This window comes from Oratosquilla oratoria, chromosome 9 (genome assembly GCF_046742065.1).
Source record: "Oratosquilla oratoria isolate Oo_2021 chromosome 9, ASM4674206v1, whole genome shotgun sequence".
NCBI lineage: Eukaryota > Metazoa > Arthropoda > Malacostraca > Stomatopoda > Squillidae > Oratosquilla > Oratosquilla oratoria.
In genome coordinates, this window is record NC_134785.1 from 48,018,466 (window position 1) to 48,046,260 (window position 27,795).

Sequence of the window (27,795 nt, forward strand, 5' to 3'; positions counted from 1 at the left end):
TGATAGCTAACAGTGTTAGGAAGAAAGTCAAGCATATGCACACAAGGAAGGTGGTGGATGGAAGGGTGGTTGATAGGGCTTTAATGGACTGTATAGAGGTATCTAGGAGAAGAGTAGAAGTTTTGGATGTTCATGTCCTTAGGGTGTGTGTGTATATATATATATATATATATATATATATATATATATATATATTTTTTTTTTTTTTTTTTTTTAAGGTAAGTTGAGAGTAGAGGATAGATGGAGAAAGGGAAATGATTGAGGGTAGGGAGGTGCTTAGAGTAAACTGCTTAAATGAGAAGGAAAAGAAGAGTGCAAGAAGAGGCAGAGTGAAGTGTGGGAGAAGAATAGACTAGAGGTAGGAGTGGAGGAGGAATGGGGGCATTTCAAGAAGGGAGTACCAAGGTGTGCAAAGATGGTGTGGAACAAGAAGGATGGGAGGGAATAGAAGGAAGGGTAGTGAGTGGTGGGATGGTGAAACAAAGAAAGTTATAGGAGAGGAGCGGCAAGCATTCATGAACTGTTTGTGGGATGGGATGGGAGAAACATACGAGTGGAGTCAAGGTAATAAAAAGGTAAATAAATAAAAAATAAAAGTCTTAGTTATAAAAAAGTAGTCAAACATCTTATCTGTTTTCTTTTTTATTTAAATAAAATTGTTTTTTTTTTTTAAATAATTTAAATTGGCTGTTTTAAATCAGCTAACCTTGGTACACTGTTGATTTACTTCAGTGGTTTTATGTGGCCCATGGCATACATTTTCCTTTGGTTACGGAGCATATTGTAGGAAAATAATGAAACATTTGAGGCAAGTGAAACTTATGAAATATTATGTGTTACAATTCAATTGGCTAATCTACATTTGGTAAACCATATTTGTCATTTTTTAACAAAACCTGAAATGAAGGAAGGGTCTCTGTTTGACTCTGGACAAGTTCTGTCAAAATCCTCTAAAAGTGCTACCAGTTTTCCCATTAGCACAAGTTGATCTTTGTGTCCATATTTCCTCACACAACTTTTCACTAACATTGAAGCTGCATGAGCAATATCTTCTTCTTCAAGAGATTTGTCCAGGTGCTCCAGAAGTGGTTCAGTAGTAGATTCTTTCTTTGGATTAACTTTGTGCTTTTTTCTTCGGTGTATGTCATCATCTGACTGTGGTTCTGGTGTAGAACACATGCGCTGAATATCTCCACTATTTATTTCTGCAGCCTCAAATGGAGACAGCACCATTTCTTCCACCTCTGACTCGTCACTGGTCATCTACCCAAAAAGAAAGCAATATATTCATGAATGCACACACACTAAAACTAGATTTCAAGTAAAAGTTACTTCAAACTTATTAATCACCTACATCCCCCTCCTATGGCACCAATAACAGGCACCTGCATGAGGTGGTGGTCCTCCTGTGAGATGGATACATGAGAGAATTATCAAAATTCATCAGCATCTTCAATTTCATCTGGGGGTGCAACCCCAAGGTAGGGGCTGACATTTAGTTTCTAGAAACATACTCAAGATCTGCAGTCCTCATCCCACAACTCCAACCTCTAAACTCACTAACAAGCTAACACATTGGTAGGTGACACAAATACACACCATCCGATTAAGGTACACATACACCAGACCAAAGAGGAAACACATTACTAAAAGAACTCTCCAACTTAAACATATTAGACTCTAGCAACTTTTTTACCCAAAATTTCTTCCCTGAGAGGTCATCTATAACAGGGTCACATGATCATTGCCACTGTGTGGATGCAGCAGATCTCTAGTCAGTGAAACTTGTGGCAAAAGTGATGGACATTTTGAGTTATTAACCATTCCCGCTGGTTGAGCGGGTTAGGGTGTCATTACTTGCTGCAAAGGTTGAGGGAATGGCAGTTTGAATCCTGCCACTGGTGAAAGTTGAACCAAGGGCATTATGGTTCATTAAATTCCACACTACAAAGTCCTCTGTGAGGGGCACCGTCCTAGCCTTCCGATAGGGGAGAGTTTGTGACATTAAACCATATATCATATCATCACTCATTCCCAATAGAAATGAGGAGGATTAGGAGAGGAACAGAGGTAGTAATTAGTGATGAACAGTGTGGGTTTAGGAAAGGTAAGGGTTGTATGGATCAGATCTTTGTGGTAAAGTACAGTATATGAGAAAGCTTTAGGAAAAGGTAAGGATGTATTTGGGCTTTATGGATTTGAAAAAGGCTTATGGGAGGTATTACAGATATATGGGATAAGAGGAAAGCTGTCAAGAGTTTTTACAAGAGTAGCAGAGCCTGTGTTAGAATTAGAAATGGAGAGAGCAACTGGTTTGAGGTAAAGGCAGGACTTTGCCAGGGATGTGTCATGTCGCCATGACTGTTCAATTAATACATGGATGGGGTGGTGCAAGATGTGAATGCAAAGGTGGTTGGGGATTGGAGGTGGTTAAAGAAAATGGAGAAAAATGGGAGATCAGCCAGTTGTTGTTTGCTAATGACACTGCACTTGTAGAAGCATCAGAGGATGGATTAAGAAAGTTTGTGACGGAGTTTGGGAAGGTGTAAGGTGATGAGATGTACAAGGGGAGAAGATGGAAGCAAACTGGAAGTGAGTATTAAAGGAAAGAAACTGGAGGAAGTGGATAGCTTTGGATACTTGGGGGCAAATGTGGCAGAAAGGGAGAAGTGGAGGTGGAGGTAGATTGTAGTTTGAGAGAAGCAAGTAAATACCTAGGGGGATTAAAAAGTGTGATGAGGAATAGACATTTGGGAATGGATGCTAAGAGGAGATTGTATGAAGGGGTGATTGTGCCAACAGCACTATATGGGGCAGAAACATGGAACATAAGAGAGGAAGAGTTTAAATGTGTTTGAGATGAAATGTTTGAGAAGTATGGTAGGGGTTACTAGGCTGGATAGAGTGAGAAACAAGATGATGAGGAGAGCAGGGGTGGAAAGAGTGTTGTTGTTGTTGTTGTCGTTCCCTAGACTGTCTGTCCGAGCAGTCCCGTCTCCCCAAGGAATGCCATAGCCGAAACTGGGTTTTCCCACAAATCCTTTATAGAGCGTATGTTGTGTTGTTTGCGTGCATGATTGTGTATAATGCAGTCTTCCATTATGTGTTGTATGGTATGGGGTGAAGTGTTACATCCTGGGCAGCTGTTCACAATGCAGTCATCCAGCCTCTTCTGGTAGCTTAGAAGTGCTGGGTGGTGACCGCACCGCAGTCTGGCCAAGTGGACTCTGTCCTTTCGTGGGAGAGAGGATTCAGAAGGGTGGATATCAGGGGGTCTGGCATGCAGCAGTGTGTTGTCTTTCAGTGTGTTAATGGAGCGGTGAGTGATATGATTATGAATATATTTCCAGAGGCTGGTATTTGGTGGTTGTGGAGGAAGAGAAGAGAGTATCTGTGCGTGATAAAGGTCTTTGGGTGTTGTTTTAATGTTTCTTGGTGTGTGTGGGTGTTCTGCTATGTAGTGTAGTGGGTGTAATGTGTTTGTGGTGGCTGCGGCAAGTGTTTCTGTGCCTCTCATGTCGAGGTGGTCCTTGATTTTGAGGACTTTTGTTTCATGGTGTAAATGGTCTGTAGGTGTTGTATTTGTGCAGCCTGTAATTGTTTTTAGGGCTTTGTTTTGTATGATTTGAAGGGTGTTGTGGTGTGTCTCACTGAGATTAGGAGCCCATGCAGGACTCGCATAATTCAACACTGAGCGTATGCATTGTTTGTATATTGTTATATTAGTTTCTTTGTTTTGTCCAAATGTTGTTCCAGTGATTGACTTAAGTGCGTTAAGTCTGGGTGTGCATTTGTTTTTTATGTTTGTGATGTGTTGTTTGAAAGACATGGATGTATCGTATGTTACACCAAGAATTTTCGGTGTGTTTGTGTGTGGTATTAGAGTGTTGTTGATGTAGAGATGAGGTATGTATTTGTGTTCTTTTGTCCAGTTTGTGAGAAGTGTTGCTGTAGATTTGGTTGGAGCTACTTTGAGTCTGTTTGTGATGAACCATGTGTTGAGTGTGTCAAGGTATGGGGTTGATGAAAGAGTATTGGGATGGTTTAGACCAGGGGTGGGGAACCTTTTTGTGCATGAAGGCCACCTTACAATTCATCGTCCCACATAGAGGCTGCACTGAACAATTTTTTTTTTTTTTTTTTTTTTCAATTATCTTATCCCTTTTAAGGGGACAGTGTAAGTTTTCCACCCCCCTCCCTGAAAACTCAGTTTAAATTCTTTTTTTTTTTTTTTTAAATATACATATGTATAAAAAATTTAAATGACTTTTTACCCATTTTTTTAAATTTCAAAGTGGGTGTAAAAGTTACACTTGACCCTTTTTTTATTTTTTTTTATTATACCCTTTTTATGAATTTAAATTCAAAGCAATTTAGAAATGCAAAAAATGCTTATAGATATTTATTGAGACAAAAAATACTAAGCAAAAAAAAATGCATAAAATGTAATTATGAAATGAAGATTCAAAATCTTATAAAAACAAAAGCTGGTCATGTTTTAAGATGCAGAAATAAAAATTGCAAAAATTATTTAACATCCCCATTTTACACTTTAATAAAGGATTTTAAAATTCCAATTAATATTCAACTAAGAATAATTTATTGCTTTATTTTAAAAACAGTTAACTTTGCTTTCATCTATGTGTGTGGTGTATGTTAAAGGTTTCAGGTGTATAATGATTTCAGACTTAAAAAATATTCAAGGTCTTTTAAAAAAAATAATATGTATATCAGAGGCCGCAGAAGGCCGCAGGTTCCCCACCTCTGGTTTAGACACATGGAAACAATTAGAGAAGAAAGATTAGTAAAAGAGGTGTGGAAGGCAGAGGTGGAAGGAGTGAACACAAGGGAGCAACTAAGGATGAGATGGACGGATAGGATAAAAGGGGCATTGGGAAAGAGGGGAATACCTGTTGAGGAAGGAAAAAGACAGAAGATAGGGTTGAGTGGAGAATAGTTGTGCATGGATGATGCTGTGATGCATGGAAGGGAGTAGGTGGGGGATGGGGGATGGGGGTGAAGGAGTATGTGTGAATGATATTTTGACACAGCCTAAAGGAACTTCCCTCTGTCTTCTCTTTTTCTGCATAAGGGGACAGAGGGGGGGGGGGGGGTCACCAATTAAATGAAGTGGCTTTGCTGTGGATGTGTTGTCTAGCTGCATTGCTTCTGACCCAGGGCAGTGGGCGAGATGCAGGGATGACCCATCATCCAGGAGGAGCCATGAAAAGAGGGAGGGAGGGAGGGAGGGGTGGTGAATATAAGTGGAGTATGTGGGGATGAAATGGGTGGGAGTGGATTTATGCCTTTGACATTGGCTACCTCCATTGTAAAAGGGAAAAAGCCCTTGGTATGTGTATACATGTACCCATCCCCAGTATTTTCTTTTTACTCATTCTTTTTTTTTTAACTGATAAGGGTATAGAAAAAGATAAAATGCAAAAAACATTAAAAACAATGAAAGTTGATAAGACACCTGAATTTGATGGTTACATGTATCTTACAAAAGGAGTAAAGATAAAGGACTGCCAAGTGACACTGCTTAACCTCTTCAATTTGACTCAAATATTTGCACACACACTTTAGGTCGCCTGATGTATGATGATGCAACACAATACGCTCATTATAAAATATAACGTTACAGCTGTTATAATCTTTCTCTTTCACCCAGAATGTTTATAACCACAGAAAACACAATCATGCCTATTCACAGAATTCAGAGGCACTCAGCTACAACTACAAAATAAATATAATCAGGATGCCGACACCAGCATCCACGTATACCCACTCACACTTCATGACGCAGGCATTATCGTATTCAAAGGGTTAATGCATACCTAAGGGAGGGAAGTGTGCCAGCAAACTTTTGGGGAAAGCATGCATAGTTCCACTAAACAAAGGAGACTAGGATAGAGTAGAACTAGGAGTGGAGAAGGAATGGGGATGTTTTATGGAGGGAGTCACAAGGTGTGCAAAGATGGTGTGTGGAACAAGGAGGATGGGAGGAAATAGAAGGAAAGGTGAGTCGTGGTCACAAAATAGGATGACAGAATCATATGAGAGGTACAAAGAAAAGAGAAGTAATGTATAAGATAAAGGAGGCAAAAAGGAGAGCAGATGTGAAATGGGGGAAGAGTATGGCAGAAAATTTTGAAAGGAATAAAAAGATGTTTTGGAAGGAAATTAAGACAGGAAGGGGAGACGAATCAAGTAGAGAAAAAAAGTAAGATGTGCAGATGGAGAGATGATAATGGAAGAGACAGCAATAAGAGGAAGATAGAAGTATTTTAGGGAGTTGTTAAATGTGAAAGAGGATAGGGAGAGAAAGGCAGTTACAGTGGGAGGCGCTGAGAAAGTGACAGTGATGAATGAGGAAAATGGAGGAGAAATTAAAAAAGATAAGGTGAAAGAGGTTATTAAGATGATGAGAGCAGGAAAGGCACCTGGATTACATGGGTGTCTTGTGGAGTGTCTATAAAAGGGAGGTACAGTGATGGTGGACTGGCTGGTGGGGTTGTTTAATGTTTGTTTAAAAGAGGGTAGAGTGCCGGATGACTGGAGGAGTGCCTGTATAGTTCCACTTTACAAGGGAAAAGGGGACAAGTGTGAGCATAGTAGTTTCAGAGGGATCAATTTGTTGAGTGTAGTTGGGAAGGCTTACAGGAGGGCTTTGATTGAGAGGATTAGGAGAGGAACAAAAGGAGTAATTGGTGAGGTTTAGGAAAGGTATGGGTTGTGTGAATCAGATTTTTGTGGTAAGGCAGATATGTAAGAAAGCTTTAGGAAAAGGTAAGGATGTTTTTTGGGCCTTTATGGATTTGGAAAATGCTTATGACAGGGTAGACAGGAAGGCAGTGTAGCAGGTATTGCAGATATATGGGATCGGAGGAAAAATGTTAAGAATAGTCACGAGATTTTATGAAAGTAATAGAGCCTGTGTTAGAATTAGAAATGGAGAGAGCAACTGGTTTGAGGTAAAGGTGGGACTTCATCAGGGATGTGTCATGTTGCTATGGCTGTTCAATTTATACATGGATGGAGTGGTGCAAGAGGTAAATGCAAAGGTAATGGGTTGGGGATTAGAGATGGTTAAAGAAAATAGAGAATAATGGGAGATAAGCCAGTTGTTGTTTGCTGATGACACTGCACTTGTAGCAGGATCAAAGGAGGGATTAAGGAAGTGACTGAGTATGGGAAGGTGTGCAAAATAAAGAAGTGGAAGATAAATGTGGGTAAAAGTAAGGTGATGAGATGTACAAGGGGAGAGGATGGCAGCAAACTTAAAGTGAGTATCAAAGGAGAGACTGGAGGAAATGGATAGCTTTAGATATTTGGGGGTGATGTGGTGGAATGGGAGGAGTGGAGGTAGAATGTAGATTGAGAGAAGCAAGTAAATGCCTTGTTGGATTAAAAAGTATAATGAGGAATAGACATTGGGAATGGATGCTAAGAGGAGATTGTATGAAGGGGTGATTGTGCCAACAGCACTGTATAGGGCAGAAATATGTAACATAAAAGAAGTTTAAATGTGTTTGAGATGAAATGTCTGAGAGCTATGGTAGGGGTTACCAGGCTAGATAGAGAGAGAAACAAGGTGAGGAGGAGAGCTGGGGTGGAAAACGAGTTGGGAGATAGTTTAGACACATGGAAAGAATGAGTGAAGAAAGATTAGTAAAGAAGTGTGGAAGGCAGAGATGGATGGAGTGAACATGAGGGGGTGACAAAGGACGAAATGGATGGATGGGGTAAAAGGGGCATTGAGAAAGACCTGGCTGTCTGTTGAGGAATGAAAGGAGAAGACAGAAGATAGGGGTGAGTGGAGAATGTTTGTGTATGGATGATGCTGTGATGCATGGGAGTGGGTGGGGATGGGGGGTGAGGGAGTATGTGTGAATATTCTGATGCAACCCATAGGGATTTCTCCTCATCTGCTTTTTTTCTGCATGAAGGGATGGAGAGGGGTACCAATTAAATGAAGCAGCCTTGCTGTGGATGTGCTGTGTCTTGTTACATTGCTTCTGACCCAGGGCAGTAGGCAAGGTGCAGGGATAACCTGTCATCCAGGAGTCATGAAAAGAGGGAGGGGTGGTGAATGAGAGTGGAGTATACAGGGATGAAATGAATGGGAGTGGATTTATGTCTTTGACTTTGGCTACCTCCCTTGTGAGGGGGGAAAAGCCCTTGGTATTATATGTAAGTACATATGTAAAATACAGGAGAGGAGCTATGCCAGTGGGTCCTATCTCTTTTCCCCAATGATTAAACTTAGTTTAATTTGTTTATAGTTTTAGATTGGACTATGCTAATGCTGAAGATAAATATTATACCTTGTCTGGGATCAGAGCTTCCAGAAAGCTTGGGCTGGCATCATCAACAAATGAAAGCATCTCATACCACTCCCACTTTGAAGTAACCGGACGAGAATACTTGCTCTGCTTTGCATTTATGCGTCTTTTCTCCTTTATGTAGTAGGATTTCATATTCCCAAATTTCACCCTAACATGATCTGTAATGAAACCTTATTCACTTAATATCAACATTCTAATGCAATCTTTCAGCTACCTTCAGTTTGAATATTTGGCCATTTGAGTTTGTTGCCTACACACCATTCATCAACAATTTTCATGATGTGAAAAGCACAAAGTATTACTTCTTTTCCAAATTCCTGGAAGAAGAAGATGAAGTAGTAGAAGTAGTACAAGGAGTAGAAAAAGAACAAGAACAAGAGAGAAAGAACTTACCTTGGGTTACTGGGCCTAGGTTTGGATAATTAGTCCTCAGATATGCTGCTATTTCTTGGAAACATTGGGATCTTGTGCTTTTCTTTTGGTATAACTTATGCCTGAAATCCCACAACACTCTGCATTCCTTCACTCTTTCTATTAGGGCAGCTTCAGCATCTCTTGTCCAAAAAATTCTGCTATTTTCACAGTTAACATGGTCTTCTTCATCTATCACTGTCTTGTTCTTGAAAATGAAAAAAATATAGTGAAAATTTAAAAAGGCAAACAATTTGCTACTACTGATTATAATCTCCAAATTAACTTGAATATGACTGTTTTGTATTAATACCTTGCAATTTTATGAAAATATTTCAGCTCATAATTATACCAGACACCATATTATTTTTAAGTAATCTATTAAAGTAATACATGCCTTACACATAACTAGAAATACCATATATTTGCACCCTATTTCTTTGCAATCTTGTGAAATAAAATCTCTAACTTGAAAACACTACATAATGTACTGATATGTATGCCACAAAACACACAATTTCTAAACAATACAATGACTGTTTTCTGGCAGGGAATATGGTCATTTTATCATCGTTTAACTCACCACCCCACTCCCACAAAGTGGGAAGTGAGAAACCCCTGATAAGGCAAGCCATGTCAGTTGTGTCAAGCCAGGATTTTTAGGCCAATGTTTGGATTGCCTCGCTGGCTGGTCAGGGTTGCTCAGAACCAACACAGGAACCCCTTGGTGAGTCCCAGGAATTGAACTCACAACCACCTGCTCATGAGTTCAACACTCACTTTCTTCTTCACTTTCTTCACTTCTTTACTAATCTGGGCCCTTTTACTTCAAGTGAGTGCCTCTCTGAATCAACAGTACATTATATCTATACAATTTGCAAAATTTACTATCATGTTTTATGTGGTAGAATAGAAACTGTATTCATTAATACAGACATACTGCATCAGTGGTGGATCCAGCTCTAAGTTACACGGTGGGGGAATCTAGTTAAACAGGAGCAGATGATAGGAATATCATTTATATCATTTATATCATAAACTAAAAAAAGTAGGGAGGTGAAAACTGATCATTTTATACAAGCACCCTGACTAAAGAATTCACATGCAAAATTGGATGGATAGGAATTCAAATTAAACAACTACCGGTAGTTACAAAGTATATTATGAAATCCAGCTGCCTTACTACTGTATCACAAAGTGAACTGCTTTTTGGGAATATTTATATTTTTAACTATTCTAGCTGTTGCAACTAAGTTTCAAAGGTCATTAAAAAATTCAGCTTCAACACTATTATCGGAGGGAAATTCTTCTATTCACATAATTTCTCACAATAGCACTGGCTAAAAATTATGGGCTCTGTATTCATAGACATGCACTACCACTTGGCAGGAATTCCAAGGAGAGCAGATGTAAAATGAGCAAAAGTAGAACAGATGTGAAATGGGAGAAGAATATGACAGAAAATTTCGAAAGTAATTACAAGATGTTTTAGAAGGAAATTAAGAGAGGAAAGGGAAGCAAATCAAGTAGAAAAGGTAAAAAGTGCAGATGGAGAGATGATAATGGAATAGACAGTGGTAAGGGGAAAATGAACAGCATATTTTAGGGAGTTGCTAAATGAGGATAGGGAGGGAAAGGTAGTTGCAGTAGGAAGTGCTAGGAAAATGAGTGATGAATGAGGAAAATCAAGGAGAAATTACAAAAGATGAGGGGAGGTATAGTGATGGTGGACTGGTTGGTGAGATTGTTTAGTGTGTGTCTAAGAGGGTAGAGTGCCAGAGGATTGGAGGAGTGCCTGTATAGTTCTACTTTACGAAGGAAAGCGGACAAATGTGAGTGGAGTAGTTTAAGAGAGATCAGTTTGTTGAGTGTAGTTGGGAAGGCTTATGGGAGGGTCTTGATTGAGAAGATTAGGGGAGGAACAGAGGGAGTAATACATGAGGAGCAGTGTGGGTTTAGGATGTAGGTAAGGATGTTTTTTTGGTCTTTATAGATTTGGAAAAAGCTTATGACAGGGTAGACAGTAAGACACTGTGGGAGGTATTGCAGATATATGGGATAGGAAGAAAGCTGTTAAGAGCACTCAAGAATTTTTAGTAGAGTTGTAGAGCCTGTGTTAGAATCAGAAATGGAAAGAGTGAGTGGTTTGAGGTCATGATGGGACTTTGCTAGGGATGTGTTATGTCGCCCTGGCTGTTCAATTTATACATGGATGGGGTGGTGTGAGAGGTATGCAAAGGAGATGGTTAAAGAAAATAAGAGAAAAATGGGAGATGAGCCAGTTGCTGTTTGCTGATGACACTGTACTTGTACTAGGATCAGAGGAGGGATTAAGGAAGTTATTAACAGAGTTTGAGAAGGTGTGTGAAAGAAGGAAGTTGAAGATAAATGTAGGTAAAGTGATGAGATGTACAAGGAGAGAATGTGACAGAAAATTGGAAGTGAGTATTAAGGGAGAGAGACTGGAAGAAGCAGATAACTTGGGTGCAAATGTGGCGGGGAAGGGAGGAATGGAGGTGGAGGTAGAATATAGATTGAGAGAAGTGAGTAAATGACTTGGGGATTAAAAAGTGTAATGAGAAATAGACATTTGGGAATGAATGCTAAGAGGAGATTGTATGAAGGGGTGATTGTGCCAACAGCACTGTATAGGGCAGAAACATGAACACAAGAGAGGAAGAGTTTAAATGTATTTGAGATGAAATGTCTGAGATGTATGGTAGGGATTACTAGGCTGGATAGAGTGAGAAACAAGGTGAGGAGGAGAGCAGGGGTGGAAAAGGAGATGAGAGATAAGGTTGATGAAAGAGTATTAGGATGGTTTGGAGGCATAGAAAGAATGAGTGAAGAAAGATTAGTAAAAAAGGTGTAGAAGGAGTGAACATGCGGGGGCAACAAAGGGTGAGATGGATGTATGGGGTAAAAGGGGCATTGGGAAAGAGGGGAATGTCTGTTTAGGAAGGGAGAAGACAGAAGATAGGGGTGAGTGGAGAATGGTTGTGTATGGATGATGCTGTGATGCATGGAAGAGAGTGGATGGGGGATGTGGGGGGAGGAAGTATGTGTGAATGATATTTTGATGCAGCCTGAAGGGATTTTTCCCCATTTTCTCTTTTTCTGCAAGAGGGGGGTCGCTGATTAAATGAAGCGGCTTTGCTGTGGATGCAAGTGGGCAAGATGCAGGGATGACCTGTCATCCAAGAGAAACCAAGAAAAGAGGGAGGGACAGGTGGTGAATGGGAATGGAGTATGTGGGGACGAAATGGTCTCCTGTCAGCATACTATTCCTTTGTAATCTTTTGCAGCAATCTGTATGGCTCTCTCACAATCCTACTGATATGTCTCTCAGGTGACATGTTGTCTTTTATCAAGACTCCCAAATCTTTCTCCTCTTTTGCTTTAGTATTAGGTTCTCTTCCCAAGGAGGAATAGTTTAAGGATGGCCTTTTGCAGCCATTGCCCATTACCAGTACTTTACATTTTTTGCATGGGCTGTGTTTGAGGAGGCTAGAGCAAGTGTTTGTGTGCCTCTCATGTCAAGGTGATCCTTGACTTTAAGAACTTTCATTTCATGGTGTGGACTGTAGATCATCTGTAGGTGTTGTATTTGTGCAGCCTGTAATTGTCTTTGGGGCTTTGTTCTGTATAATCTGCAGTGTTGATGTGTGTCTTAGTGAAATTAGGTGTCCATGCAGGGCATGCATAATTAATCACTGAGTGTACTTATTGTTTGAATACTAGTGGTAATTTTTTTCATTTTGTCCAAATGCTGTACCTGCAAGTGAGTTCAATGCATTGAGCCTAGGTATGTCTTTTGTTTTTATGTTTATGATGTGTTGTTTGAATGTGTTGTTATGCCATGAATATTGGAGGCATGTGTGCAGTATAAGGGTGTTATTAAGGTATGGTATGCATTTGTGTTCTGCTGTTCAGTTGGTGAGAAGTGTGGCTGTAGATTTGGTTGGGGTTATTCCGAGTCTGTGGTGAATCAGGTGTTGGGTGTGTCAAAGTATGGCTGTTATATTTCTGTGGCTCTGTCTGCATCTTGGTATGTGCATGTAATTGTTATACCATGTACATAAGAGATCTGTATTTCTGGGGTGTTGGGTGTGGGTATATCAAGCATGTATAGATTAAAGAGAGTGGAGGATAGGACTGAGCCCTGAGGTACTCCATTACTGAAGTTTCTGCTGTGTGATGACTGGCCATTATATGACACTTAGGTTTTTCTATCAGCCAAATAATTGGCTAGCCATCTTTTGGTATTATTGTTTATGTATTTGCCTAGTTGTATTATACGGGAAGACAGCATCTTTCAGCATCAAGTTTGTTCTTAAAATTTTTAATAGTATTTCCACACACTGTTGACTCATCCAATTTATTCCAGATATCCACCAATCTGTGTGGGAAGCTATTTTTTTCAGATCTCTTCTATAACTATCCTTTTTGAGTTTTTTCCATGTCCTCTTGTTTTGTTTTTTTGTCATACATACATATACCAAAGGCTTTTTCCCCCTTACAAGGGAGGTAGTCAAAAAACAAAGGCATAAAAAACCATTCCCACCCATTCCATCCACAACACACTCCCCTCCACCCTCTACCCTCGCTCTTATCTTGGCACCTCCAGGATGACAGGTCATCCCTGTATCTTGTCCACCTCCCTGGGTCAAAAGCAATGTCACAAGACACAGTACATCCACAGCAAGGTCACTTCATTAAATTGGCAACCCCCCATCTCCGTCCCCTCATGCAGAAAAGAAGACGGGGAGAAATCCCTTCGGGCTGCATCAAATTTTCTCACACATACTACCTCACCCTCCACTCCCCCACCCATTCCACCTCATGCAATCACATCATCCATATACAACCATTTTCCATTCACCCCTGTCTTCTGTCCTCTCCCATCCTTCCTCAACAGACATTCCCCTCTTCCCCAAAGCCCCTTTCACCCCATCTATCCATCTCATCCTAGGACGCCCCTTCATGTTCACTCCCTCCACCCACCTCTGCCTTACATACCTCTTTTACTAGTCTTTCTTCACTCATTCTTTCCATATATCCAAACCATCCCAATATTCTTTCATCCACCCTATCTCCTAACTCCCTTACCACCACCGTTCTCCTCCTCACCTCCTCATTTCTCACTCTATCCAGCCTAGTAACCCCCATCATACTTCTCAGACACCTCATCTCAAACACATTCAAACTCCTTCTCTCTTCCTCTCTTATATTCCATATTTCTGCCCCATACAGTGCTGTTGGCACAATCACTCCTTCATACAATCTCCTCTTAGCATCCATTCCCAAATGTCTATTTCTCATTACATTTTTTAACCCACCAAGGCATTTACTTGCTTCTCTCAATTTACATTCTACCTCCACCTCCATTCCTCTCTTTCCTGCCACATTCGCACCCAAGTATCTAAAACTATCTACTTCCTCCAGTCTCTCTCCCTTAATGCTCACTTCAAGTCTGCTGTCACTTTCACCCTTTGTACATCTCATCACCTTACTTTTACTCACATTTATCTTCAACTTTCTTCTTTCACACACTCTCCCAAACTCTGTCACCAACTTCCTCAATCCCTCCTCTGATCCTGCTACAAGCGCAGTGTCATCCACAAACAACAGCTGGCTCACCTCCCACTTTTCTCCATTTTCTTTAGCCATCTCCAATCCCTAACCCACCACCCTTGCATTTACCTCTCACACCACCCCATCCATGTATAAGTTGAACAGCCAGGGCAACACAACACATCCCTGACAAAGTCCCACCTTTACCTCGAACCATTCACTCTCTCTCTATTTCTAATCCTGACACATGCTCTACTACTCTTGTAAAAACTCCTGACAGCTCCTAAAAACTTTCCTCCTATCCCGTATATCTGCAAAACCTCCCACAGTGTCTTCCTGTCTACCCTGTCATAAGCCTTTTCCAGATCCGTAAAAGCCCAAAAAACATCCTTACCCTTTCCTATAGTTTTCTCACATATCTGTCTTGTCACAAAAATCTGAATACACAACCTCTACCTGTCCTAAATCCCCACTGCTCCTCACCCATTACTCCCTCTGTTTCTCTCCTAATTCTCTCAATCAAGACCCTTCCATAAGCCTTCCCAACTACACTCAACAATCTAATCCCTCTGAAACTACTACACTCACACTTGTTCCCTTTTCCCTTGTAGAGTGGAACTATATAGGCACTCCTCCAGTCCTCCTGCACTCTACCCTCTCTCCAACAAACATTAAATAACCTCACTAGCCAGTCCACCATCACTGTACCTCCTTTTTTTAAAGACATTCTGCATGGCATCCATCCAAACCAACCTTACCTGCTCTCATCATCTTAACATCTGCCTTCACTTCATCCTTCCTTATTTCTCCTACATTTTCCTCATCCAGGAGGTGCTAAGATAAGAGGGAGGGTGGAGGGGTGTGGAGTGTATTCAGGGATGGAATGGGAGGGAATGATTTTATGCCTTTTCCTTTTTGGCTACCTCCCCTGTAAGGGGGAAAGCCTTGGTATATGTATGTATGTATTTTCCTCATCACAGTCATTTTCGTAGCACTACCCACTGCAACTATCTTTACCTCTCTATCCTCCTTCACATTTAGCCACTCCCTAGAATAATCTGCCCATCTTCCTCTTACTGCCTTCTCTTCCATTATCATCTCACCATCTACACCCTTTACCTTTTCTTCTCTACTTGATTAGCCTCCTCTTCCTCTTTTAATTTCTTTCCAAAACATCTTTTTATTACTTTCAAAATTTTCTGTCATACTCTTACCCTATTTCACATCTGCTCTCCTCCTTGCCTCCTTTACCTTGTGCTTTACTTCTATTCTCTTTTCTTTGTACCTCTCATATGACTACCATGTCCTATTTTGTAACCAATCTGTGAAAGTTCACTTCTTCTCTACTACAACCTTCTTTGTTTCCTCATCCCACCACTCAATACCCTTCCTTCTATTTCCTCCCACCCTTCTTGTTCCACACACCATCTTTGCACACTTTGTGACTCCCTCCTTGAACCTTCCCCATTCCTCCACTCCTTGTTCTACTCTATCCTTCACTCTCTCCCACTCCTCTCAGCTTCTTGTACTCCTTCTCATTTAAAGAGTTCACTCTAAGCACCTCCCTACCTTTTGTCCTTTTCCTCTTTCTCCATCTATCTTCCACTCTCAACTCACCTTCCACCAGAAAATTATCTGATATTCCCCCACTCTCTCCCCTTGGAGCATATACATCCTTAACTCTTCCTATTATACTCCTATCTACCACTACATAGTCCATTAACACTCTACCACCCTTCCATCCACCACCCTCTCCCATGTGTACTTATGCTTGACTTTCTTCCGAAACACTTTATTTGCTATCATCAACTCTCTTTCTAGACACATCTCCACCATCAATTCTCCACTACAATTCTTTCCTGGAACTCCACATTTCCCAACCACTCCATCAGTTGGTTCATTTCCTACCCTAGCATTAAGGTCTCCCAATAATACTACATTGATGTTCCTCCCTAATCCCTCTATGCACTCATTTAAATCTATACAAAAAAGCCTCCCTTTCCTCTACACTCTTCTTACTACCAGGCCCATATGCACTTACAAAAACCCACATCTCCTTTCCCAGTTTCACCTTCATCCACATTAACCTTGAGGAAACCTCCTTCCACTTCAATACACACTTACCTATCTCTTCACTTACTAGTATAGCCACTCCTTCTCTCCCTCGCCCTCTCTTCACTCCTGAGAACCTCCCAACTACACTCCCAAACTCACACTCGCCCCTCCCTCTCAACTTAAGTTTCACTCAAAGCCAACATATCCATCTTTCTTTTCACAAACATACTACCTATCTCTTCCCTTTTACTTTCATCTGTACCACATCCATGCACATTAAAAGACCCAAACCTTAGTGCTGGTTGGAAAACTCCTAGACCCTCTTATGCCTTTACTATTTTTTAGGAATGTCCCCTGTGGGGCTACAGGGAGAAGGATGCCTAGTCCCAATCCCTGTCCCGTTTTTCTCGCCTCTTACAATCCAAGTGGGAATATTTGGTGGTAGCATTCTTTGTCCTACTTTAATAAATCATCTCTATTACTTCCATTCCTTTCATAATTCTGTAAATAGTCAGTAGATCTCTTTCTCTTCTTTGTTCCAGGGTTGTATATTTTGTTTGTGAGATTGTGTCCAGGATGGCATCAAAACCTTTACTTATGTCTAGTGTTATAAGAAGTGTTCTGTGTGGGGGCTTATCTGAACTGATCCCATTGAAAACTCTTTGTGCGAGATCTATCTGAAGAGTGTGGAGTGTGATGGTCTAAAAATGTGTTGTGATTTGACAAGGAGGATATGTGGTGTGACAAGCTGTAGTATAAAGTGTTCTACAACTTTGGAGGGGGTGTAGAAAAGTGTGATTGGGCACTGCAATGCTGAAAGTGTTTAGTTTTTGTTAGGTTTGGAGACTGATAATTATACCATACTTCCAGATGTTGGATAAGATGTGTGAATAGCTGTAGTTTGTAATGTTGGTGAGTGCATGTGTTCCATGTGGTCCACAGTGAACTTATGTTATCAGGACCACAAGCAGATGAGTGTTTGATGATGAAATGGTTTAACATCACAGATTCCCCTTATCTGAAGGCTAAGATGGTGTCCCTTACAGACAACTTTGTAATGTGGAATTTAATGAGTCATGCCCTTGGTTCACCATCGCCACTAGCAGGGTTCAAACTGCCATCCCCTCACCCTTTGCCATACTCATAAGTAATACTGCCCTAACCCACTGAAGTTATTATATGCTTCATTTGCCTCTTCTGAAGGGTGTGTAGTAGTCTGGGTCTGTGGGGAAGTCTTATGTCAGATGATTTGTTGGTTGTCAGGGTGAGGGATGAGATGACTTGCCTGTATAAAATTATTTATGAGTGTATCTGTTGTCTGTTTGAGGGCAAGTTGGTTATGGTTATTGCTGTGTGAGAGCATGTTGTGCTACTATTGGATAGTGTAATGCTGTTCAGTGTATTGTACATTTTTTTTTTTTAGTTTGTTTCGTGATTCAGTGTGTTGACAAAGGTTTGCCAACTAAGCATTTTTTGTTCATGTATTCTATTGTTAATCTTATTGTTAAGAACTTGTATTTGGTCTGTTATGTTCTGAGGGATAAGTGTGGGGTTGTTGTTGTTGTTGTCATTCCCTAGCCTGTCTGTCCAAGACCATCTCCCCAAGGAATCCCATGGCCGGGACGGGGTTTTCCCACAAATCCTTTATAGAGTATATGTTGTGTTGTTTGCATGCGTGATTGTGTATAATGCAGTCTTCCATTATGTGTTGAATAGTATGGAGTGAAGTGTTACATGTGGGGTTGGTGCGTTTGAGTGTGTCACAGTGTCTGATGAGGCCTTGAATTTATGGTATGATATTTGGGTTGCATAATTTTCAGTTGACTCTAGGGATGTATTTCTTGTCTGCATTTTGCATACTTGTGCTGAAGGTGTGTACAACAGTGACTATGTCTGTAGAATTTCCTACAGTCTTAGAACCTAACCCCCTTTATCAACATTGTTCTTTATGGGGGAAACTATAATCTATTTACAAGTCTTTTAGGAATTCATCCCATGTGTAAATGAAAGGTTAAAATGGAGATTTCCCAGACCTGCATTTAAAAGTGAATGGTTTGTCATAGATATACATATACAGACGCTCCTCTACTTACGTTCATTCGTTTTACATTTTTTCGATTTTACGTTTGAACTGACTGTAAAAAAAAATTGTAAAAATAAAAATTTTGAGTGAATTTTTTAGTTTAGCGCACTCTCCGTAGTTCAAACGATACTTACGCATGATGCTGCGTCCATTGTTTACATTGCACAAACGACAGACTGAAAGTGCCTTGCCTCATCCTCCTCCTCCTCCTCCACCATCTCAATTTATGTTGCTTGAATTTAATTTATTTGAAATTAATGTTGTTATTTTACAATGTTATGTGTATAATTAATGATTTAGGGGTGTTTCGTAAGATACGGTAATAGAATTTAAAGATGTACAGTATAGGACATTAACAACTTACGTTCATTTTCAACTTACGTTCGGCCGTTCGGAACGTGACTAAAACGTAAGTTGAGGAGTGTCTGTATCTAACTATTTCAGCAGTTCCAACCAAGTTGCCTAGGTATAATAGTTGGGGAATAAAGGGTGGGTGGGGTCTTACAAGTATAAACACCGTGTGAGATCAAAACCTTTATTGGTACAGTACGACATTTCGCTTGTTACAGCTTTTTCAAGTACAGACATGGCAAACACTCGAGTATACATAGGCCGACGGGGAAGGAACTTTATCAGGGAGGGGTGGGTGGTAGGTGGAGGGGCAGAGGGGGTGTGTGTGAGAAGGGGGACGGGTGGATTGGGATAACGCAGAGCTTCTTTTTAGTGAACCAGACAGGGTGAGGAGGAAATGCCTCGAAGCAGCCGCCATTCAAAGCTTCAAAACCATTGAGCAGAACAGAGGCAAGTTTAACATTGCCCCTCCTATCATCCATCTGTTACCCACATTATACAAATGTATGAAATGTCCCCCTTAGTCCACTTCAACAAACTGTCCGAAATGTCCTCCTTTATCTCCACCAAGTCCCACCTGTCCCCCTTCTCACACACCACCCTCTGCCCCTCCACCTACCACCCCCCTCTGCCCCTCCACCTACCACCCACCCCTCCCTGATAACCTCTCCCAGTTCCTTCCCTGTCGGCCTATGTATTCTCAGTGTTTGCCATGCCCGTACTTGAAAAAGCTGTAACAAGCGAAATGTCGTACCAATAAAGGTTTCGATCTCACACGGTGTTTATTCTCACAGTCTTGTCGGCTTTTGCCATTGTGTTTCATCTTACAAGTAATATACAGGACCAGTGACAGGCACCTGCATGTGGTGGTAATCCTGTAAGAGTGACGGTGAAGCTGCTGCTTTTCAAGACCCACCAACCAACCCCTTCAAATCCACAAGATGAGGGCTGACACACTGATTCTGGACTGGGCCCAAGATCTCTCTCTCTCTCTCTCAACTTCACCTGTATTTCTTACACTTTTTCATATATAGAGAGCAGTTGTCAGCTGACACCTGGGCCCAGTCTGCAGACCAAGTACCAGCCCCTCAGGAATGCACCTCCTGATGGAGGTGAAGGGGGTGACAACTTTTGAAAATGGGCAGCTTTGCTATCCACCTTGCAGGCACCACATTTAGGTACCCATCATTGGTCCCTGATTGATTAAAAAGTGCACAATTGCTTTCTTTCATATTATAAATCTTTTACCCAAAGTCTCTCTTGCAGGAGAACCATGGTTCCTGGGTGACCAGTGATGGCCATCAGACTGGCCCAAGTCACTTGAGGAAGAAATATTGTGTTGTTGTCTGGGTAGGGTTGTAATTGCATCTGGAACCAATTCAGTTCTGGGCTGGTACTGCTTCTATGCTGGGTGGTGGGGCACAGTTATGCTGGTGTGATTCTTGCATGTAATGGGGAGGGATCTCTTGATGGGCTGATACCTGAGGGAGTCAAGTGTAATAAACTTTGGGACTCCATCTTAGAGTGCTTGTTTTGTGATCTGTGTGTGTAAATGTTTTTTGAATACAGGTACAGGATAATGTTGATTTGAGTAGTATAATTTTGGGTGCAGTTTCTTCTTGTATTCAGTTGGTTGTACTTGTACTGTGGTTGGAAGGCTGGGTGAGGCTAAGGGCTCTTGCAAACAACTGTGTGCCTACTAATTTCATGTGGGACTAGTGAAAGGTACCTTCCTACACATTCAAGATTAGCAATTCTGTTTACTTATTCCTCCATAAACTCACCATTCTACCTAAGTACTTACCTATTACATATAGGGTTAGTTATATTTATGGGATCCCACCTCTATATCTCCAATTATCAAACTTTGCCTTAAATTCACATATGTTGTCAAGTTGAATTACTTCTTCATCTAATTTGTTCCACAAGCTAAGGCATGTATTGAAATGCTATGTTTTCTAATGTTTTTAAGCAGTCTTTTTTTTCTGTTCTCTTAAAGTTCTTTCATCCCATTTGAACAGATCTGTCAATCCTCTTCCTTTCATTTCTCCAATCTAGAGATAATTTATCACTTCCCTGTTATCTTTTCTGTATATCCCTCCTGGAATGGTTAATACATACACACACACACACACACACATACATAAATGGTAAATAAAAAATAAACAGGAAATAGTGAAACTGCATCAAGGGAATGCAGAATGTATAGAAGATGAAGAAATGACTGAAATTATGAACAAACATTTCAAATCTCTATTCACAAATGAAAATACACAATTGGGATGAAGGAAAGGGAGAAAGATCCCCCAATGAAAGAAATAATTGTGACACAGAAAGAAATAAGGGGCCAAATAATAAACCTTGATGTCAGAAAATCACACGACATGGACGGAATTGCAAATTGGATACTAAAAGAATGTATAGATGAACTAACGGACAAAATATATAAGATAACAGATTACTAACTCAAAGAAGGAAAGATACCACAAGACTGGAAAAATGCCAATATTGTGCCAATATATAAAGGGGAATAAAGAAGACCCAACAAATTACAGACCGGTCTCCCTTACAAGCACAAGAGCTAAAATATGTGAAAAAGTCATTAAAAGTAGATGGACTAAACATCTGGAAGAAAATAATAAACTGAATCCAAAACAATTTCATTTTAGACAAGGAAGATCATGTGCCACAAACCTGATTTGTTTTTATTCAAGGTTGATAAATATAATGCAAGAAAGGGATGGATGGGCAGATTGTGCTTTCCTGGATTTACAAAAGGCCTTTGATAACATACCACACAAAAAGCTATTAAGAAAACTTGAAAGTACAGGTGTACAAGGAAAATTATTGAAATGGATGGAAGATTTCTTGCATAGGAGAAAAATGAAGGTGTACTTAGAGATAAAAACTTGACCTGGGAAGAAATGATAAGTGGTGTTCCACAAGGTTCAGTAGTATTAGTTCCAATAATGTTTGCTATATATATGACATGGATGAAGGTGTAGAATGCAATATGAACTTCTTTGCAGACAATGCAAAACTACTAAAGAAAGTACAGAAAAAGACTGAATCACTACAGCGAGACCTGGACAAAGTATGGGAATGGAGCCAAAAGTGGGAAGTGAACTTCGACATCATGAAATGTAGTATAATAGAGTTTGGAAAAAATATATATATATATATATATCAGGACAATATAAAATTGGTACAAAGTAAAAAAAGTTAGCTCCAAAAAGGACCTAGGAGTAATCATCAACAAATACATGTCCCCAGACAAGCATATAAACAAAATAATAGGAGAAACATCCAATTTACTAAGATCAATAAAGGTGGATTTTAATTACTTGGATGAAGTAATGTTAAAAAAAATATTAGTCACATTGATAAGACCAAGACTGGAATACACTGCAACACTATGGACACCCAGCACAAAATAGAATATAAGAAAATTAGAAAGAATCCGAAGAACAATGACAAAGATGGCCCCAACACTTTCAAAACTGACATACAAAGATTGTCTAAACTAGAACTACCAACCCTGGAACAAAGAAAAGAAAGGAAATTTATTGACCATTTACAGAATCATGAAAGGCATGGAAGTCCTTGACAGAGAAGACTTATTAAAGTGGGATAAAAGAAAAACAAGAGGACATGAAAAGAAACTCAAAAAGGATAGTTATAGAAGAAATCTTAAAAAAAAAAAATCCACACAGTGGTGGATGTCTAGAACAAATTGGACAAAACAAGTGTGTGCAAAAACCATATAAGAATTTAAGAACAAACTAGATGCTGAGAGATACAAAGATGGGTCAGTACAGGCATAGCTCCCCTTCCCATATAACTTGGTAAATACATACCAAAAGGCCCTTTCCTTCTTATGAAAGGGGTGGCCAAGTCAAAGCATACATTTTACCCTACACACATGCCACACCAATCCATTATCTATTCATCACCTCCCCATCTTCACACCCCATGGATGAAAAAGGTCATCCCTGTCCCCTACCACACCATTCAGGTCAAAGGCAATGCAGCAAGATACAGCACTTCCACAGCAGGGTCCAACTGTCAAAGCTGGTTTACCCCCCACCACTTTATTACATAGGACTTAGTATACACATCACCTGTACACTCTATATGAAGTAACCAATGTATTAAGGTGCACATTTCATAATCCTACTTTCTCATTTAACCACTTCAATAGGAGTCCAATTCTCATAAGCAGCATCAGCTGCCTGATGTACAATGATTTCATGATGCATCACAATACTCATGTTATAAAATATAAAGTTACAGCTGTATTACTCATTCTCTTTCACTCTGAATGTTAATAACCACAGAAAATATGATCAAGCCAGTTCACAGAATATGGGGGTCACTAAGCTAAAACTACAAAGTAAATATAATCAAAACGCCACCACCAGCATACTTATATACCCACTCGTGCCTCATCATATAGAAGGGGTTAAAGACCTAAGCTAATCCACAACAAAGATATGTCGTAGCACATTTGTAAAATAATACTGATGACCCACTTTCGGAGAAGAATAAGCGAAGATATAGAGATCTGTATAAACAATTTTCTGTATAAACAATTTTCCAAATTACAACATTTCCCATGGTCAATGGTCACCAGATTGTATTTCTTCTTTTGCTATAAATAAAATGTTACCATCTACATTAGCGGTGGACAAAAATCACCAAGGTCCATGCCATGCCGGACATGTGACCTGAGCCACCAAGATCTGAGCATGCATGCCGGGCATGTGACCTGAGCCCCCATCCTTTCTTGCTACCTCACTGTTTCATTATAAATACACATTGTTCTCTATTTTGTAACTCATATCTGCTGAAGAGGATCACAGTAAGTGATCGAAATATACAGATCTCTATATCTTCGCTTATTCTTCTCCGAAAGTGGGTCATCAATATTACCTAAGCTAATATTCAGAGGAATAAAAAAGAAAAACAGTCTTTACCTACCTGAGGTTGGAAGCCTTTACCTTCATCTCTCAGGGTATCATGAAACCATCCTTATAGACTGTCAGGTAACTGACTGAACTTTGTAAGGAAATATTAAAAAACAACAGTAAGATAACCACTACTAAACTATGTCAAGAAAGGTGACAAAAATGAAAATTCATAAAAACTTACTAAACTTAAAGCCACAGCTGGCTCTTGTAGGTTGCAAATACTGGGTATTTCCGTGCCAAGACCATCTAAAAATGTAAGATGGCTGAAGAGTTCCCATTTCGGTGTTGGAGGACCATCTGTCTCACTGCTTTTCTCTTGTTTCTTTCTCTCTCTGATGTAATATGACCTTAGGTTTGAAAACTTCAAGCGCACATGATCTGGAAAGGAAATGGTTGTCAATTTTCACAGCTGAAGTGCACCCAGTGAAGGCTTAGTTTAGATAAAAATGTGACAAGAATACAAGTAGCTTAAATGTATTTGTCCTGTCAAATATTTAAATTTTTCAATAGACTACAAATTATCAGTAGCAACTGATCATTAAAATTATCAATTATTCAGATTTTATCCAATAATCTAAATATACATTTTATTACTTTAATGAAATTAAACCTCCAGAGTTCAATAAATGAGTTCATTATGTCACCTTTTACGTAATTTCTAATACTAGGTGGGGCAATGTTACTAGTGGGGTCCCTCAGGGCTCAGTTTTGGGTCCCTTAATGTTTATTTTGTACATAAATGACTTAGACGATGGGATAAATAGTGATTTTAGTAAGTTTGCAGACAACACTAAAATAGGATGCCTAATTAGGTCAGGAGATGACACAGAGATTCTGCAGGATGATCTTAATAAATTCTTAACATGGTTGGTGAAATGGCAAATGAACTTCAACATCTCTAAGTGTAGCGTGTTAACCATAGGGCTACACAACCCCAAAAATAGATACAGCTTAGATAACACATTTTTAGAAAAATCTGAGTGCGAGAGGGACTTGGGAGTTCTGGTGAGTCTGGACCTTCAAACCAGGAAGCAGTGCATTAGCGCCAGAAATAAAGCTAACAGAGCATTAGGTTTCATTGCTAGGACGGTAACGAATAGAAGTGCAGAGGTAATTATCAAACTCTATCTAGCAATAGTTAGACCCATCCTTGACTATGCAGTACAGTTTTAGTCTCCGTCCTGCAGAATGGACATCAATTCACTAGAATCAGTACAGAGAAGAATGACCAAAATGATACATGGACTCAGAAATTTGCCTTACTAAGGCTTAGGCACCTAAATTTACACTCTGGAAAGATGCAGAGTGCAGGGTGATCTAATAGAAGTGTTCAAGTGGATCAAAGGTTATAACAAGGGTGATGCAAACAAGGTCATCATAATAAAACAACAGGGCAGGACTCACAGTAATGGGTATAAACTGGACAAGTTTAGATTTAAGAAGGAAATAGGCAAGAATTGGTTTACTAATAGGGTGGTCGATAAATAGAATAAACTTAGTAACCATGTAATAAGCGCTGAAACTATCAGTTGTTTTAAAAAATGATTAGACAACTTTATGGATGGAGATGACAGGTGGTGATGGATACAGAGCTGCCTAGTGTAGGCCTTACGGTCTCTTGCAGTCTCCTTTATTCTTATGTTATGTTCTTATGTATGTCAATTTATTATTTACCATTTATGTGTTTGTTTATTATTTAACTATGCCTATGCATTTCTTTTTGTATTTTATTTATTATTTACATTATTGTAGATTTTATTTATTCATTTATTTATCATTATTATGATTTTTTTCACATCCGACCTAGATATGGACCAAAAGGTCTCCTGTCAGCATACTATGCCTTTGTAATCCTGAGTCTAAAGGATGTGAAGAAATAAAGTTTTCTATATAGATGCATGGAATAGCATAGGTGATATAGCCCAAGCTCAAACACTATAGGAGTTCAAATCTAAATATAATAATTGGAAATCAAGGATATAGATTACATTGGAACTGTACATGAATTTGAAGCTATGTACAATATAAAATTAGAGAATAGGAGATGGGACCCAAGCATTGCTCCTTTCCTATATACTACAATTAGGTAAATACAGCAAAAGAAATGACCAACAATCCTTCAGGTTTTCAAACTAGGGGAACTTTTGGTGATAGAATAGTGTTGATATTTAGCCATTGTTTAACAAATGCAAGACATGGTCAAATAAATTAACAACCCCTTGTACATACAAACTAAGGCAATCTAAACTTTTGGTGATAAAGTGGATTGCTAACAATTTCTTTTGCCATGTTTAGCACAGGAGGAAGGGGGAGCAAATTGTGTTGCTGGATGGGACCTCTCATATTCCAGGAATGCCTGAAAACCCACCACCACATAAACCTGATTTTACCTTTGAAATTCATGAACAAAAGTTTGGGTATAGCATTAGAAAATTAAATAGATTTTGTAAATTATAATACATCAATGTAATATTTTTCTTGGCAGAAATCAATATCAGAAAACGTTGCTAAAACCTATGCAGCAACGAATGAAGTCATGTCGACTCCTTTAGACGCCATCTCTGTTTTGATAGATTCAAGGGTCAGAGGCAATGATGATGACCCTGATGACTTCTAAAATTACAGGTACTACATTACTAATTGCAGGTTAGGTTAGAATAGATGAATTTATCATACTCTAATTTTTCTTGGCCTCTACCTCTCCCAAAACAAAAATGGCGTCTCAAGCAACTAAAGCGGCCGTTTGTTGGTTTATAGCTTTTTGCAACCTTTTCTATTTTTGATTTCCTCCAATAATGTATATTACATTGGTGTATTATAATTTACAAAATTATTCAATTTTCTATTCATATCAAATTGGTGTGCACTTCTAAAAATTTACCAAATTTGGTTGTTCCAGTAACATGCAAATGCATTTGTCACTTCCTGCTTTGCATTTGAAAGATTTTCTTTATTATTATTATCATATTATTATTATTATTAAATTGTTACGTCTGGTAAAGTTAGGAGCTATTGGACAACATGTTTCACTTAAATATAGGTGCTTGCATGTTTCTAGGTTTTAACCAAGTTTACCTTCTTTTGCTGTCATTATAATTAGGGGGAAAAAAAAAAGAGACAACAAATGGGTGTTGGATAGGTATGGGATGAGTGAAGGGCTATCCATCTTATATAGAGGAATCACCTTTTGGGATTATCATGTATGTACATACATATAAATTCATCTAGCTGTAGTATACAGGAGAGGATATTCATGCCCACTTTCCAGTTCATCATACTAAGCCTCAAATTCATGTACAGTATGATGGGTCTGTATTTGTTCACAGGCCACTTATGCTTTTATACCTTTATATACATTTTTATTACAACTGTGTACTACTATGTTATGCTCAATTATAAATTCATTGACACAATGAAGTCCTGCAAGGCATACAATAGCCACATTTGTTAGGATTACTTCAAATTAATGGACAATAAATAATTATATTTTCTACACAATTCTAATACTACGATATTTGGGGTTATCTGTTAGGCACATTTGATCTGTTTGTGTGTAAATAACTAGTCCCGCTACTGTCATACCTGCCGTCACATCTCCAAGTATTGGATAGTGTTCCATCATGTATGCAGCAATTCTGTTGAAATGATACCTTCTTACAGATTTCTTCAAGTAGTCTGGATGAGTATGATCCCACAGTGAGGGAAAATCCCTAATTTTGTCAATAAGAGCAGCCTCTGTCCCTCTATTCCAATAAACTCGTTGATCGTCATCCATTTCGCTAAAGCTGTTGTAGTAACTGCTCAAAGAATTCTTGATTTCTTTTTCCTGGTTATCAGGAATTTCATGCCAGTTACACGTTATGACAGTGATCACACATGATAATTTTTCCTTCGACTTCTATTGCAGTGTTTGTTTCTCCTTCCTCTGACCCGTTTTCGCTTTCCTCCAGCTCCAACGATTGACTTGAAAGGAGTTATCACACTAGGCTTCCAAGGGCTTCGC

The 27,795-nt window shown here is 39.4% G+C and overlaps 1 protein-coding gene across 1 annotated transcript; it reads right to left on the reverse strand.

The window, feature by feature from the left end:
- Nucleotides 1–808: 808 nt before the first annotated feature.
- Nucleotides 809–27,795, reverse strand: LOC143028380 (uncharacterized). Its single transcript, XM_076190364.1, has 5 exons — nt 27,375–27,795; nt 23,974–24,170; nt 8,742–8,967; nt 8,328–8,506; nt 809–1,263 (listed from the first exon to the last, which is right to left on the reverse strand). The coding sequence occupies exons 1-5, from the start codon at nt 27,565–27,567 to the stop codon at nt 880–882; spliced, it is 1,179 nt and encodes a 392-aa protein (XP_076046479.1). The 5' UTR covers nt 27,568–27,795; the 3' UTR covers nt 809–879.